Genomic DNA, 17,965 nt, shown 5'->3' with positions numbered 1-17,965 from the left:
TGTTTATTTATCAATTATGAGAAATATTATATTAATCTTATTTCTGTGAATATCTCCATAAAGGAGCACCACACAGTAATGGTTACTGTACCATTTTAAAGCTGACATTCATACTAACAAATTAAATACAAATTGTATGGGTCTACATGGTGCATTCACCAATATGTTGTGCTTTGCTTTTCCAAAAAGGTAAATAATATGCACAATGTCAACATTCTTTGCCAAATATTTAATAATGACTTTGACAGACACTATCAACATTTACACTGTTGGAAAGGTCAGTGTCTGCTGAACAAATTTTGTGTTTACATTTTTAGTCTAGGTCTTATAGTTTATTTATTTATTTATTTTATTTTATTTTACATTTGTTGACCGGGAAAATCCGACTGGATACATGTCCATTTTCAGCGGAGGCCCGGGGAGAAAAGCTCCACATCGACAATAGTTACATACTTATAAATTCCACATTGACATTAGTTTACATACTTATGAACAGAGAAAAAATTCCCACATTGACATTAGTTTACATACTTATAAACAGAGAAAATGTTACAAGTTTTGATAGTTAATACATAGGTATTAAGAGACAAGAGATCAGAGAAACTCCTGATCTATATTAAGACTAATACATAGGTACGATGAGGTAATATAATTGATAAATATATAGGACTATTATGTAGGTACAGTAGGAATGTGTAATTGAAGAACTCACTACATATAAGGTTTAAAAGGTGAAGTTATGTTAGTTATGAGCATTTGTTTTCTGTATGATATTACAAATGGATTTTCTGAAAATGAGCTCAGGCTGCACTGTTCCTATGGTGGAATTAAGCAGGCAGGTTTTTCTGAGCTGCTCCGGAGTGAATGAGTTAAATGCTTAGCTTTAGCTATGGAGTGGCCGTCCAGTCAGCCCATCGAGCCATCTAAGAAAAAGGCCAAACTTGCTAGGCCTGAATCCATTGCTGTGCCTCCCCACCCAACTTTAGCCTGGAGGGAATGTTTGGTCGCCAATGATACGGGTACAGCGGGTACCGTTGGGGAAGCCACAGAACCAAGAGCAGAAGGTACCTCCTCTGAGGTTACTCAGACATCTGCTTCTGACGGTGTGTGAGAAACTCTGCTTGTACCAGCTGCCCAGATGGGTCCTTCCATTACCGAAGATGTTAGCGAACCTTGACCTGTACGCCCTCTAGGCCTTCTCTGAACAGAAAACAAAGCCTGTTTCTTCTCCTGTACAGAGCCAGCCAGACTAACAGACATTTTCTTTGAACCTTTTTTCAATGCTTTTATGGCTGTTGGGCCTAACACATCCTCATCCTCCCCAGTGGCTTCTCCAGTAATTAGCCCTAGGTCTCAGGCTCAAGATATTTCTCAACCTGAAGCCGAGGACACCTCTGACTTTTCTTCAGAGGATTTACTGTCTTCTATCTCCCAATTACCAACTCCCCTTGGTTATGCCTCCCCAGAGGAAGATTCTGCTGAGACAGATCCTCCAGGTGAGGATCTCACCTTTGAAGAGATCATTTTGAAAATGAGGGAGTTCTGTCATCTCAGTGGAAATCCCACTTACAGAAGTTCAGAAAATATATGAACTTCTACAAATGGACACTCCTGCTCCCTCGGCTATACCGCCAGTCTTGCCAGCTTTTCTGGATGCTTTTAATCCCCCTTGAAGGCCTAACAGATTCTGTAAGGTACCTGAGGGGACCAAACGTATTAAATGCCCTGTAGCAGACCCTGGCACTGTATCAGTTTCAACTGATAAGCCCTCAGAACTGCTTCCATCCACCTCAGTTCTCCCTACAGAAGGCCATAGAGCATCTTGGGGGAAAAAAGTTTATACCTCAGCTACCCTGGCATTCAGAGCAATAAACTATGAAACTCTTGTGTCAAAATATGCCATAGCCCTTTTAGGCCAAGCCGCTAAGCTTCTGACTGAGATCCCAAACTCTCCAGCCAAGGCACAGATATCCAACCTTATATCCTTGTCTTCTCAGGTCAGTGGGCATTCCATTAGATGCAGCTACTATGCAGCTGAAGCTTCTGCGTCTGCCTCAGTCTTGAAGATGTACCATGCTACAGTTAGAGCCGTTACCTGATATTAGGGTAAAACTGTTGGATGCCTTTCTGGATAACTCTGTCATCTTTGGGACAAAGATGGCTGAGTTCAGAACTCTGCAACAAAAAGGGAAAGTTATTACAAGACCTGAAACACCTGTTTGTTTCTCCTATCCCCAAATACCACAGGAATTACCCCTCAAACTCAATTTTATAAGGAAATATTCAGCTCCTTCTCCTTCCAGAGGTAGAAAGAGCACCAAGAAGCAGCAAATTCCTTCCAGGCCTCCTAGGCTCTGGCTCAGAATCCTGTTTCAAGACAGGGCAGGTAGTCTGTGACTACCTGCCATTACAGAACAAACCTCTCTATTCCACCACCACCCCCTTTCCCTAAAACTTTCTCACTGGCTCCCTGTTTGGACAACATTACCTTAGACAGGTGGGTTATTTCATGACCTGGATCACAGCACCTTGGGGGCGGGGGTATTCCTCGGCTACCCAAAGAGCAGCTTTCCCTTTTTCAGCCAGTTGTAGACCACCTTACTGCCCAAGGAACAGTTCAAGCTGTGCCTATGACAAAAAGGAGAGTTTCTATTCCAGACTCTAGTCCCATGAAAAGATGGTCCCTAGAGACCAATCCTAGATCTTTTTCCCACCTCAATCTTTTTTCCTTCAAGTACCCACCTTTCAAATGCTTATTCTGCAGACCTGTGTGGGCTCCTCACATTCAGTTCTCTGCCTTGCCCTTCTGACTTTCTACAGCACAAAGGGTCTTCAAGTGCTTGGCACCAATGATTTACCTTCTGCAGGACTCGAGGGATACAAATATTCCCTTACCTGGACAACCTTCTGATCCGAATCCTTGCTACGCCATCTACAAGCAGTAATATCAGTCCTGCAAGAACTGGGTTTCAACCCCTCTTGGCACCAAATATTCCTGGGATGCAGGATAAGGATGGATGTCATGAAGGCCTTTCTGCCACCTCAGAAGGTGGAAAACTTAAAGGCAGTATCTGCTGTCTGTGCTTTGTCACATTCTTGACTGCCAGGGAGTACCTCAGACTCCTAGGTCATGTGGCATTGACTATTCCCATGTTGTCATTGGCAAGGCTCCACATGAGAAAGTTACAATGGTACCCAAGGCTCTGTATGGGCACCCCCAAAATACAAAATCCCCTTCCTACCTTGTCTCAGGAAAGAGATTCTCTGGTGGTTGAATCAAGTGACCTCCAACCCAGGATTCCCCTTGCAGACTCCCTTGCCAGTACAGGAGATGTGCATGGGGGGGCATCTATGGGTTCCATAAGAGTGCAGGGCACCTGGTCAGACTTTATCAGATGGGAGCATATTGGTATCAGAGATGAGATCAATTCTTCTGGCCCTGAAGGCCTTCCAACATACGCTGAAGCAGGACCCCTTAAAATTGTTAGGACCCCCTAAAATTGTTCAGACACTACAGTTCTGTGGTATCTTAACAAGCAGGGGGAACAAAATCCTATTTGCAATGCAGACTCTCTCTCCAAGTCTGAGAGCTTGCCACACAACAGGGAGTCACTCAGCAGGCAGTGTATATCCCTTCAGAGCAGAACACCCAGGCAGACACCTTGAGCAGGTCCATGTCTCAGTCCCACAAATGGATGCTCCAGAGGGATGTGTTCTTGGACACAGTCCACAAATGGGGTACTCCTCAGCACTGTTTACCTCCCCTCTGAACAGACAACTTCCATCATTTTGCACCAGACTACGCAGTCCTCTGACAAGGGCAATAGACTCCTTCTCAATCTCTTGGAAGGGGATGTTTCTATATGCATCCCCCCTTCCCACGTCAGAAAGTCCTACTGAAAATCCAGCAGGACAAACCAAAACATTTTGTTGTTGACTCTGTTTTGGCCAAGACATCATTAGTCCACCCTCCTTCTGCAGTTAGCCAAGGGCAGTCACCACAAGATACCTCACAGAACAAATGAATCCCTAATCCATCCCCCTACAATCTCTGTGGTTGATAGAATTCTGATCCCTTACAGACAGCTTTACAATGAGGACGTGCTCACAGTCCTGCAGGAGGCCAGGGAACCTAACACTAGGGGATCTTGTTTGTCTATATGGAAAATATTCTCTATATGGTGTCGACAAAGACAGTTGGACCCTTTTCAGGGTGTTGTTTCCTTGGTGTACTGTCATACCTTTGTGAACTCTTGCAGACAGTGATGGCATACTCCTGTGTTAAAGCCCACATTGCTGCTCTTTCGGTTTGTCTGTTATGGCCCCCCTCCTATCATCTTGGTTGCCTGCAACGTTATTCCTAAAGGGAGTGCTGCATCTCAAGCTCTCCAGGAAATACATCCCACGCCAATGGGACCTGAATTATGTTTTAGAAAAACTCACGTGACCCCTTTTGAACCAGTTTCTAAGGCTTCTCTCAAACACTGCACTTGGGGAAACAGTACTCCTGTTAGCCTTGACATCAGCTAGGAGAGTGTCAGAGCTTCAGGCCCTTGTGGCTATTCCCCCTTTCCTCACCTTCTACAAGGACAGGATAACTCTTTGGACCAACCCTTCCATCATGTCCAAAGTGGCCAATGAGTTGTCCTTAAACCAAGCTGTTCACCTTCTGTCCTCATCCTAAGAATGGCAGTGAGAGAGTCTTACACTCGATCTGCACAGACAGCTTAGGTTTTACCTTGAGAAGGCCAAGTCTATCAGGAAAGCAGACCGATTGTTTGTCTTTTGTCCCAGGGCTCTGGAGAAGGCAGTGACAAAGCAGACCATTTCTGCCTGGATTTCCAGGGCAATTTCTTTCTGTTGTACATACTATGGAAAAGCTTAAGGATCTAAGATTAAAGCATGCTGCACTAGGGCAGTGGCTTCATGTAGGGTTTCTTTAAAGGACTGGACACTGCCTCCATTTTAGAGGTAGCTACATGGACCTTTGTCCACAGCTTTATCAAATATTATAGATTGGATCACCTTTCCAAATCCAGGGATGGATTTGCCAGGGCAGTCCTTCATGAATTCCTAGAAAATAGTTCCAAGCTTCCACTTTCTTCTTCCCCATGAGCTTTGGCACCCACCCAAGGGTTTGGAATACTGCAACATGAATAGGACATAGAGTAATTGTGGTACATTTTACCATAACCATAGATGTCTTTTCCATGTTGCAGTATTCCTTCCCCCTTCTTCCATTAAACTGTCCCTTCTTGGATGGCACTGGACTTGTACAGTTATCCTGGGACTGGGGTCCAACTGAGGCACTCAGTTCTGAGGTCTGGTATGTGCAGACATCACTTTTATGGCCCACATTCACTTAGCCAATGGCAGACATCCCTTGTTCCCTGCAGTGCCTTAGAATATTTGTATACTGGCAGGACGTTTGGGTAGCAAGAGAGGAGAACCCGAGGTTTGGAATACTGCCACATTGAAGAGGAAATCTATGGGTATGGTAAGATTTTACACAACTATTCTTTCTTGCACAACACCAGGATAAACTGTATCCCTAAATGTGAAAAAGTACCTATTTATACCTTTCGCCTCTTTACTCTTCCTCAGTCACTCACTTCCTTACTTATGTTGATTTCTCTCCCTTGGCTTTCGCTCTAAATATACTATAAGCCTCTCTTCTCTCACTTCACATTACTACAACTGTTTATATTACACAAACTTGCCTTTAATTTCTCTCTAAACTTGATAAAAGTTCTATAATTTAAATCCTATGGTTAAGAATTGATAAGTTATATGACTGTTTTCATATGTCTAACTTGGTATATTTAAACTGTAGATGTTTATTTTTTTGAATATTGTAAAAAAAAATTTATTTTTTTTTTTAAATATTTGAGCCTTTATCTCCAGGCCGGTGCTGAAAATAGGCTCCTACCTAGTTGGACTTTCCCGGTAAACAAGTGTCAAATAAAATATTGCATTTGCGATGATATCTGAGCATTGTAGTGTTCCATGTGTGGTCTATACTGTAGCAAGCAGTTTGCTAAAGTTTAAGAGAATTTTTTTTTTTTTTTTTTTTGCTCGTTTTCAACTAGAACCAGTTTATTACAAAGTAAGAACAAGGAGGGGTGGGAGGGTACAGAAATAAGACCTGATTGGTTGGGGCAGGAGGGACGTGGGCATGTTTATCTGTCCCACCTGGTTTTGTGCTAGTAGGAGCAGACCCCCCCCCCCCCCCATTTGAAGAACTGGATATATTTGGAATGGGTGCTGAGTGTACAGGTATCTGTAGATCTGAAGTAGTTAACTTCATTTGAGCAGCAACCTATGGGTATCGGATCTGAGCCGGCAGTTTTCTACAGCTTTAGATCCGAGCTCCAAGCTCCTCCCCCTACCCATAACCCCCTGCCAACCCTGACTGACCTCAGATCTACTTTGCTGCGATTTACTTCAGCAGCTTGATCCAGAGTTCCAGGCGTTTTCTTTCTCTTGTGAGAAAAATTTTACTTTTCTACTACTTTTATTTAACCTTTGGTGTGTGTGTGTGTTTAGGTCCCTTTTTTTCTACCAAAAGCTCTTAGTTTAAATTATTTTGTTTCTATTTAACCTCCCCCTTCCTTCGTGGTTCCGTCAGGGTTGTGTGTGTGTGTGTTTGGGGCCTAGTGTGTGTGGCTTACCTTCTGTAGTATGTCTGAGGCCCCAAAGGTGAGGTTTTCTAAGTGCACCGAGTGTGGCCATAAGCTGTCCCCAGCGGATGGCCATACTCAGTGTGTGTTGTGCTTTGGGGTTGAGCACCTGTCCTCTGGTTGTACCATTTGTGCAGCGTTCAACCCCAGGGCACTCAAGGACCGGAGGTCTAAGCTGATTCTGGCGGGTCTTCTGCCCCCGGACTCCGCTTCTACCTCCGGTCCTCCCATGGCTCCCGCTGCGGCTGCCACTCCTGCTTCCCTCCCCCCGGCCGGGACTCAACCTCCTGCCTTAGGCCCGGAGGAGAGGGAGGCCAGGAAAGAAAGGAGGCGGGAGAAGCACCACAAGCGGCGGGCCGAGGCGTCTGCTTCGGCCCCCCCGGCTAAGCGGTCTTCTCCCTCCAGGTCTTCCTGGATCTCCTCCTTCTCTGATCCGGTCCCCGTGCTTTTCACCAGGTCCTGAGGAACAGGAGACCCGATCTCCTTCGAGGTCATCGAGGCGACACTCCCTACCCGCCTCGGTGGCCTCTTCGAGATCTACCAGACGTCTCACGGATGCAGATTTGGACCGGATGATAAGATTCCTCCAGGCCCAACTGCAGATGGGAGTGCTCCTGCCTCCCCCCCCCCTCCGGGGGGGAGCTCGACCCCCTTCTTTGCCCCGATAGCTCCTTCTCCGTCCCGCTTCCCAGGATCTGAGTCTTCGGAGGCGGGCAGCCTTGGAGCCAGGGGTGTGTCGGCGCCGATAGTCTGGGGTACTTCGGTGCCGACACTTCATCGAGTCTGTCGGGTCCATTTTCTTCTGATCCGAGCACTCTGAGCCGAGGGCTGAGCTTCAGATCCGGCGGTATCGGTATGCCTTCGGCTCCGTCCAGGTCAGAGCATGCTGGTCCGTCTGATCCGAGGGAGAGTCTGCTTTTGGATCCCAGAGAGAGCAGCTCTCCCTCAGCATTCGACGTGGTGGAGAGGGTCCTGTCGAGAGATTCCAGGCCCCCGGCCCTTGCCACGGCTCCATTCTGCACTCCTCAGTTGGACCCGACTTCCATCATCCGGCCCCAGGGACAGCCTGCTTTGACGTCCCAGGTAGTTCCATTGGAGGAAGACGTTGCTGGTGAGACCTCCTCGGACAGCCCCCCCAAGGAGGTTCCTCACAAGCGAAGGTGCAAGAGGAGGCACCTGGACTCCCCCGAGTCCTTGACTGAAGACACAGATTTTGAGGAAGGGGAAGGCTCCCCAAGATCACCCCCTGAAGATGTCTCATTTGGTGACATCATGGAGATGCTCAGAATAAAGGGGGGGGTTGGTCTGCCCCAAAGCTTACCTCTGACGAATCCGTGTTCCTGGTGGCGTTTGAAGCAGGCCCGTCTACCTCTTGGGTGTCCCCTCTGGCCGACCCCCTGGTAGACTTGATTACTACCAGGGTGTGGAAGGAGCCGGACACTGTGGAGCCAGTCCCCAAGCGACCGGACAGGATTCTTAGCCCACCCTCTGACAAGTACCACTGGAGTAAGGGTCCCCCTGTAGATGCCATGTTGGTGGCGGCGGCCGCCAAGAGGGAACTTGCTCAGGAGAGTCCCTCGGTTCATCCCCCGAGCAAGGAGTCTCGGTCGATGGACCGCCTAGGGAAGCGGGTGTTTAGTTCGGCTACCTTCTCCAACTACATGGCACGTGCTCCGATTGCAGCGGGACCTTATCAAAGAGTATGCTGCTTCGCCCCCCGAGTCCATGTCGGCGGAGGACAAATAATTGCACTCCACCGGGATGGCCACTCTACGATCCATATCGAACACCTCTATGCGGCTTCTGTCCCATGCCATGGAAGGAGTCGATAGAGCCGGCAGAGCGGGCCTCGTTATGAGACATCAGGCCTGGCTCTGGCACTGTGATTTCGCTGAACCCTTTAAGGCATCTTTCGCTAATGCCCCTTTTGATGGTTCTGCCCTCTTCAGCAAAACCGTGCGAGATATCTTGGTCCAGAGCGAAAAGGACGGGAAGACGTCTGCCATCTGAGTCCGCTTCTTTGCTCCCCAGAGGTCCTTCTCTAAGAACCAAAAGGGACAGAAGAAGATGTGGTCCCGGAAGTCGCAACAGTCCCATCCCGCTCCGGACTCCCCAGCCCTTTCACGGCAGAGTAGGGCAGGGTGGACGCCACCCTAGAGGCAGAGGGGGACCGCGGAACTCTTCTCGGACCAACCCACGCAACACCCCTGAGGGGTTGCCCGACTGCTCCACTCTGGAGGCAGTCAGGGGGCGTTTCTCGAGGCACCCAGCAGCTTGGGAGTCCATCACGACAGATCGCTGGGTGCTTCGCATCATATCCATAGGATATCTAATTCCCGTTTCTCGTTATCCACGCAGCCCCAGATACCTCCCCGATGTCCCACCCGAACAGAGGGAGGCCGCAGCAATGGAAATCCAACATTTACTGGAAAAGAGCCATCCAACATGTCCCCCCAGACCAGTGCGGGTCCGGGTTTTACTCCAGGTTCTTCTTGGTGCCAAAAAAAACGGGGGACTTAAGACCAATCCTCTACCTCTCTTCACTGAACCTGTCAGTAACTAGAGAGAAGTTCCACATGGTCACTCTTCACTGAACCTGTCAGTAACTAGAGAGAAGTTCCGCATGGTCACTCTTCAATCCATTCTCCCCCTTTTGCGGGAGAACGATTGGATATGCTCTATAGACCTCAAGGATGCGTACTCACATTCTGATGGACAGGCAATCCAGGAGGTTCCTCAGCTTCCGGCTGGGAGCCAGTCATTTCCAATTCAGGGTCCTCCCCTTTGGTCTCACCACAGCCCCCAGGGTGTTCACCAAAGTGTTAGCGGCCCACCTGAGGCTCCAGGGAATTCAGGTCTTCCCGTACCTGGACGACTGGCTCCTGACCGCCCCAACAAGGCCTCTACTCTGTGCAGCCAGAAACTACTTTCTTCGTCTAGCTCCCCGGCTGGGGATCACTATCAGCATAGAGAAGTAGTCTCTTACTCAGACTCAGACTATAGACTTCATAGGGGCCAGATTGGACACAAACTTCTAGCTTTCCTGACCACAGACAGTCTACTATCCCTGAGGCTACATGTGCAGGCTGTTCTGCAATCTCCAGCTTCCCTGGCGGAATTGGTTCTGAGGGCTCTTGGCTCGATGGCGGCAGCAATCAACCTATTGCCAATGGCACGTTTGAACATGAGGGTCTTACAATGGACCCTTCAGGTCCAGTGATCTTTTCTTCACTATCCTGTGAGCCATCCCGTTCCACTCAGCAGGGCTTGCAAGAGGGGGCCTTCCTATGGTGGCTCCAATCTCCGGACCTCCAGCAAGGACGCCCCTTTTCTATGACCCCTCCACTAGCCATAGTGACCATGGATGCCTCCTGCCTCGGGTGGGGGGGGGCATTGTTCGGGCAGGACAGTCCAAGGCACGTGGGACCTCACGGAGACCACACTGCATATCAACGTCCTAGAGATGAGGGCAGTGCTGTTAGCGTTGCAAGCACTTCAGGACCTTCTTCCTGTAGGAACAAGTGCGATTCAGACGGACTATATGTCTGTTGTCTGGTACATCAACAAACAGGGAGGAACCAGATGTTACCCACTCTGTCGAGAGGGTGTGGGAATGGGTGATCTCCACCAACCGCTTTCTCATAGTAATGCACATTCCGGGACGGTCCAACATCCTAGCGGACAAACTAAGTCGCACCATCCTGTTACCATACGAGTGGTCTCTGAATCCCGAGATAGTGAATCAGATCTTCGCCAAATGGGGTCAACCCTGTTGCGATCTTTGCCTCTCCCTCGAACACAAAATGTTATGACTACTTCGCTCTCATTTCCCCCTCCGGGGGACCCCCGAGAGACGCTCTGCCGCATGCTTGGCCTCCCGGTCTTCTTTATGCTTACCCTCCTCTTCCTCTGATGCTGAAGTTTCTTCAGAAAGCCAGTCGGTTGGGGAGCAGGATTATCCTCATTGCCCCGTTTTGGCCTCGTCAAACCTGGTTCCCTTACCTTTGGTCTCATCTGGTGAATCCTCCTTGGATTCTGGATCCCCGTCCGGATCCAATATCCCACCCCCTAGATATCCCAGTCCCGAATCTGGACAACCTCAAGCTCACAGCTTGGCTGCTCCAGTTCCACTCGTAGCTAGGACTCCCGGTATCTCTTCCCCAGTTAAAACCATTCTAGTAGCAGCGCACAAGCCTTCTACTAGAAAGATCTATAGCAGCAAATGGAAACGTTTCTCCATTTGGGCGGAACGCAAAAATTTGGATCCTTTTACCGCTCCTTTGCCCGCTGTAGTAGACTTTCTGTCAGGACTGTTTCATCAGGAGGCTAGCTCCTCCACAGTCAAGGTTCAACTAGCAGCTATCTCTGATTATCACGTGGGAAATGAATTGGGCCCTTTGATCACCACGAAATTGTGTAAGACCTTTTTGAAAGGCACCTTTCTGCTCTGACCTCCAGTGAAGGATATAGTCCCTCCTTGGAATTTAACGCTGGTGCTTCAGGCCTTGACAGCTCCCCCGTTTGAGCCTGCAGCTTCTCTAGATCTTAAATTCTTGTCATGGAAAACGGCTTTTCTTGTCGCTATCACCTCAGCTCGAAGGGTCTCTGAACTACAGGCCCTCTGTGTAAAACCCCCATACTTGACCATTCACAAGGATAGAGTTTACCTCAGGACCAATCCCTACTTTCTTCCCAAGGTTACCTCTGAGTCAAATATTAACCAGTCCATCAACCTGCCGGCTTCTTTCCTAATTACCATAACAAAGGGGAATACAAACTACACTCACTGGATGTGCATAGACAACTTCGCTTCTACATCCACAGGACATCTGATCATAGGAAATCCGATCAGCTGTTAGTCTCCTTTGCCAAATTTAACTTTGGTAAATTTGTGTCTAAAGTCACACTGTCTAGATGGATTTCACAGTGTATCCTTTTAGCATATGAAAGTTCGGGCAGGCCAGCACCTCAGGGAGTCCATGCCCACTCTACTCGATCTATCTCTACCTCTGCGGCTTTTAGAGCTAGAGTCTCTTTGGATGATATTTGCTCGGCAGCCAGTTGGGCTTCATCTCATACTTTTATCAATCACTATAAATTGGACATTATCTCCAGAGGGAGAGCATCCTTTGGCTCTGCAGTGCTCCGGAACATCCTTCCATGAGGGCCGCCCAAGATCCAAGTAGCTGGGGACTCTGTCCCATAGGTTGCTGCACAAATGAAGTTAACTACTTCAGATTAAGAAGTGATGTACTCACCATAACGTTCCATCTGAGTAGGTAAACTTCATTTGTCAGCAACTGTCCCTCCCTCCTGCCCCCTCACTTGCGAATGTCTTCATACTCTGGTCCATGGGTTTTACCCACTTTATCTTGAGATTAATAATTTTATAGCAGTTTCTGCTGTTGGGCAAACTTTATCTGATGTCAGTCAGGGTTGGCAGGGGATTATGGGTAGGGGGAGGAGCTTGGAGCTCAGATCTAAAGCTGTTGAAAACTGCCGGCTCTGATCCGAGGTCATATCCGATACCCATAGGTTGCTGACAAATGAAGTTTACCTACTCAGATGGAACGTTATGGTGAGTACATAACTTCTTATTTTGCAGAAGTCTCTCTCTTGGCTGTGGCACTAGTTTATCGTACTGGCACAGGCCACTCTTTGAAACAGCTATGCATCTGGGATTTGTATTGCAGCAGGTTCTGCCATTTTCTGGGAATTTACTTGTTGATTTGCTTGGAATTACAGTTACTGGGCAAGTTTTAACCTGATGTGCCTGTTTCACTATTGGGGTGGTTGAGCACCAAGTAACTGAAGCCGTTTTCTTCACAGAACTTGGAAATCCATTTAACTAGCATACATGGACCTATTGAAGTGTATTTATGTCCAGATGAAAATGAAACTTCTAGTCAGGACCTAAATGGAAATATTACGAAGTGCCAGAAAATAAAAGGTAAGTTGAATGCATTGTGTGTGGGTCCTTCTGTCTGTTGCATTGGCACCAAGCTATTGATCTTTGAATAATTTTGCAGCTTGGCATGGGGAGCATCATGTTGTGAAGAAAACTGTTACTTTTTAATTTCCCAAACAGCTTTCTACAGATGTAATTAAAGTTTTCTTCACAGAACTTGAAATCTATTCAAGTAGTGTACATAGACCCTGAGGTTCATCTGTAACTTTACTACGGTTAGTATCCAGTTTGAAGATGACCTGCAGCAGCAAGCACATGCACCACATTTGTAGCTTAAATGGCCAAAGTGTAAACTGATATTTGCAGGGCAGCATTCCTTGTAGCATATCTGTCATCGATAGAAGTATAATGTGCTATGTATAGTCAGTTTTTGCCTTGTGATTTTCTTGCGTTTTAGTTGTGGTGTTTTGAGGTGTGTGTATGAATGTGCAAATACACACAGTTGTCCCCACTAATTGCCGCCACTTTACTGCCAGTATACACTTCGGCTGTATGGCTGTGATCAAATGAATAAATGCACAAGTGATATCCATGCTCACATTTCCAATTGCTGATAAATCAGATTCTTTCAGTGCAGCTCCTTATAACCTCCACTCACACATATTCTGATTTGCCCAGCAATTACTGCCGCTCTCACCAATCTATTTCATGTGCATGCATCCGCACAGTCACCAAACTGTCTTTCACAAACACTAAGCATTTTCAACAGCAGTCTGTAATTGTGGACAGATTAAATATAGTAAGCTTATCAGTGCCAAATAAGGTTGGCTAGTATGAGTGACTCAGAGTAACTGAAAAACTACATTTAGACAGTAATTTTAGCACAATAACACTGCTGCCACTAGTAAAAGCCTCTTGAAATTGTGGAATCGAACGTTATCCAGGATTTCATTTTGGGGGTACCTTTAGAGAAGTGTAGCAGGACCTCAGTACTTTAACAGAATGCCTACTACCAACTCTGCCTGCAATTTTGGCTGGTGCCAAAGAAACTACAAGTCATAATATGATGTTCTTCTTGTTTCACTGTTGCAGTCATTACATTTGGGTAATCTGCTGACAGGTTGCCCTCAGTCAGCCTGAATAACAAAGTCTTGGGTCCCGCGTCAGTTGCTGTCTCCTCTTCCATGACGTCAGGTCATCAGGGGTATAAAACATGCGGCCAACGCCATTTTATTCAGTCTTTCTTGCCGTGCTGTGCCCGAAGCAGAAGCAATTGGCAAGTGCCGGTCGGCTGACTCCTGTAATTTTCGCATTCGAGTTTCAGAACCGAAGTCGTCTACTAAAGCCAAGTACCCCATTGGGGAAACTTTTTTTTCTTGCTCCTTACCAATGTCAGTAAAAGTTAATTGCATTACTTGTGGGAAGCAAATACCTCATAAGGATTTTCATTTGTACTGTATTCCTTGCCTAGGCCCAGATCATAACGTGCCTTGCTGTCGGTTTTGTGCTAGATTTAACCAACGCACTATCCAGCGTCTGTATATTTTTCCTTCAAAATATTTTGGGTCCAGATTTAATTACCCTGAAATGTCATCTGTTAGCAATCGGACTACCGGAGTTCACAAAAAACGCAAAGAAAAAGACAGACAGACCTTCGAGGTCCAAAACTGACGACTAATCTTCTCTTAAGCCAGTCGCCGGTTCGCCAGTACTCAGTGAGGTGCTTTCGCAGCCCCTGATACCCGCTACTTTTGAGTCGCAGGCCTCTACAGAGACCCATGTGGAGTCCGGTATGCCGCGAGATTCTCAGAGTATTGAACCCACGGATGTCTCTCCTTTGGATGAGTCTGGAGCCGCTGAGCAGGCACTGGCTTCTGAGGGTGTTTTCAGGCCTCAACATTTTTATATAAAACCGACGCCAGCTTCAAAAACAAGATCAAAAACATCATCTGTCTAAAAAAACGACGCATGAGCCACGTGTTCAGGCCCCTATGCCTTAAAAACAGATGATCAAAATGGCTGAGGACTTAATTACCTTGATCAGGGGTTCCCAACCCCCCCCCCCCCCCCCCTGCTAAGAGGCCTAGGCAAGACACTGATTATGAATCTTCAGATCAGGTTTCTATTTCTTCTAATTTCTCTTCTGATTAGGAATTTTCTAAACCACCCTATGAGGATTCAGTTGCAGAAGAATCCATCCCATCTGCATATCCTCCTGAGGATTATTATTTTGGGGAAACCTTGCATACTTTAAGGGTACATTTTCATTGGGAGAGTCAGGATTTCTCTGAATCAAAAAAGAGGCCTGGGGATTTCCTTCTTCCTCAGCATAGGCCTTTGGCTATACCTCCTGTATTAGACATTGTTGATTATGTGTTTTTGGAATCAAGCATGGCTCCTCATTCCCTACCTCCGGCTCCTAGTAAGCCAGACAGATATTACAGGGCTCCTGACTCCCACCAATTTCTTTTCATAAATCCTGCAGCTGATCCTGAAACGATCTCACAGGGTCCCAAAGGTGTAAAGGCCTCTACAGCCAAAAATCCTACCCCCTCTGATAGAGACTCCAGGGCGCTGGATGGAGAAAGAAGGTTTATACGTCTGCAACCTTGGCAATTGGGGCCTTAAACTGCCCGTTTCATATGCTTAAATATCAACAGCATGTTATGGGCTTATTGAAACAGAAAATTATGTTGATTTCTGATTGTGTGGAAAATAGACTTAAAGGAATTATTGCATGCAGCAGAACAGGTTGGAAAGCATACTTTGCAATGTGGTTTTGATTCCTTGGAGGCCTCTTGCAGGGCCGCAGTTACTGGATCTGTGATTGGAAGGCATGCCTGGCTCAAGGAGCAAAATCTGCCTGATCATGTTAAAGCTAAATTGTTGGATGCCCCTTTACAGCATGATACTCTGTTTGGTAATAAGGCAGAAGAGGTTTTAAAGAAAATGGAAGACCAAGCTAAATCTTTGCAAACTGTAAAAGATTTCTTACAAGTGCAACCACCCAGATTCAGTAGGCACTGGCCTACTAAAAACTGGTCCTTTTCTATGTCCAACAGAGCCTCTCAGGGCAAATCCAGGCACTCAAAAAGCTGTAGATACCAATCACAGGGTTCTTACAGGTCAAAGCAATGGGTTGCCTCCACCTCCAAATCTGGAGGAAACAAAGCACAACCCTACAGTAAGCAGTTTCAGTGACTTCCCTCTACCATCCCCAAGCACTTATCTTTTGGCAGCCCCTTTTGGGGAAAAATTAGCACTTCATGCTCAAAATTGGCAGTTAATTACCCAAGACAAGTGGGTATTAAACATAGTATCCCAGGGGTACAGATTTAATTTCCATACTTTGCCAATTCCAAACGGTTGGCCAGATCTGCCACAAAATCAATGGGCAGAGGCTCAGAAACAAGTTACGTCCCTCATGGATATGGGGGCTATTCAACCAGTACCAGAACAGGAAAAAGGACAAGGTTTTTATTCAAGACTTTTCCTGGTACCCAGAAAAGACCATGCCTGGCGTCCAATACTGGACTTATCGATTTTGAACACGTTCCTGGACATTCCAATATTCAAAATGCTGACTTTACAACAGCTACTGCCTATGCTGGACAGGAACACTTGGTTAATGACTCTAGACTTGAGGCATACCTGCATATCCCTATAAGGGAATCGTGCAGAAGATACCTCCGCTTCAAGGCAGGTTTTATGCATTACCAATTCTCCGCACGGTCCTTTGGCTTATCTACTGCGCCCAGGGTCTTTGCAAAGTGCCTGGCACCAGTAGTTGCATTTTGCAAACAAAGAAGCATACAAATTTATTTTTACCTGGACTGTCTCATTCAAGCAGAGAACAAGGGCATTCTTCAACATCTGGCATTTGTAAAAAGGCTTCTAACATGCCTAGGGTACACAATAAATGAAAAGAAATCACAACTGGTACCCTCTCAAAAAATTACATTCCTGGGTGCAAGCTTGAATACAACTGCTCTGATGGGCTTACCTTACGCCAGACAAAGGCAATTGACCATATACTTCAGACAGATGGCAACAAAAACCTAGTTATCTGCAAGACAAATTCTGCAGGCTTTGGGGTTCATGGCCTGCTGCATTCTGCTAATTCCATATGCAAGACTGCATATGAGGAAACTTCAGTGGTACCTAAAAAGTTTAGGGAGTCAACATTGTCAGTCTGGAAACAATGAATGTTAAGTTGTCATTCTCGCCTTCATTCTTGCTGGATGGGTTCGGAGCCGATCCTCTGCTCCGAGTCTGCCTATACTATAGCTCGAGAGCTATTTTTACCAGCTCGAGGCAGCCCTATATCCCACAATACCATGCGCTAACTCCCCAGATCTCGTTTGCCGCTTCGCTGCAAGGTTGCTTTTTTTTACCGGCTCAGGTCAGTAAGAGAGAGATTTTAATAGAACTAGTTTTTCAGATAGTTTTTCCAGATGGTTTTCCTACTTTAGGTCCTTATCGATAGTTTTGTTCATTACAGCCCTTTTGTAGCCCTTCTTCCCTTCCTTTTAGTTATTTCTTATAATTGGGCCTACGGGCTTTAGCTTAGTTTCCCCCAACCCTTAGAGTGTGTGTGTGTGGATGTGTTAGTTCCCTTAACTCCTTTTTGGGTATAAGTTAAGTGAGTGTGTGGGCTGACTGTGTTTTTCTGTATTTAGGACTATGTCCAAAGACGCTAAGGTCTTGGGATTCAAGAAGTGTGACTCGTGCTGTCAAAATGTCTCTGACAGACTGTCACACTTCTTGCGTCTACTGCTTGGGGCCTTTACACCTGCAGGACTCTTGTTCCGTCTGTCACGGATTTAGTTCAAGAGTCCTGCAGGAGCATCATAATAAGCTCATCTTAAGGGGCTTATTGAAGCCCGATGACTCCCCGTCCAAGTCTGGCTCAGGGGAAGTCTTCTAAAACCGCCAAACCCTCGGCTCCAGCTTCTGAGTCGAGGACTGGTGCAACTGAGATGGCTCCGACATCGGCTCCAGTTGGATCCAAAGCGAGCAAGGTCGTCTCCCCTCCGAAACCTGCATTGGAGACTACTCCAGCGCGCAAGCTCTCTAGATCCCCCTCACTAGAATCCATCCGATCGGCTCCGAGATCACCACTCCTATCGGAGCGGAGTCATAGGACTCATTCATCCAGGTCATCCAGGCTTTCCGACCACGATAATGAGAGGGTGGTCAGTAGACTCATAAAATCTCAGGCACTAGCCCAGATGCTCCAAAGCCCGTCTCACCAGACTGTGGCTCCCTCAGTACCGCCATCGATTCCTCCGCCGACTCACCTTTCGAGTTCGGAGCCGGAGTTTGTCGGAACCGTAACCTTGCCCATGTCGGAGCCGATACTTCCACCTTCGGCTCC

At 47.0% G+C, this 17,965-nt stretch overlaps 1 protein-coding gene across 1 annotated transcript in view; it reads left to right on the top strand.

Annotated features, from left to right (window-relative positions):
- The window catches only part of E2F3 (E2F transcription factor 3), a 793,515-nt gene that overhangs the window by 642,637 nt on the left and 132,913 nt on the right, over positions 1-17,965 (top strand). The window contains exon 6 of the mRNA XM_044065766.1: positions 12,510-12,630. Coding sequence (XP_043921701.1) covers positions 12,510-12,630 — 121 coding nt within the window. The remainder of the gene's footprint in view (positions 1-12,509; positions 12,631-17,965) is intronic.

The sequence above is a fragment of the Protopterus annectens genome, chromosome 3.part0 (assembly GCF_019279795.1).
Source record: "Protopterus annectens isolate FY-2018-M chromosome 3.part0, PAN1.0, whole genome shotgun sequence".
Taxonomy (NCBI): Eukaryota; Metazoa; Chordata; order Ceratodontiformes; family Protopteridae; genus Protopterus; species Protopterus annectens.
This window is presented reverse-complemented; position numbering and strand designations above follow the sequence as displayed.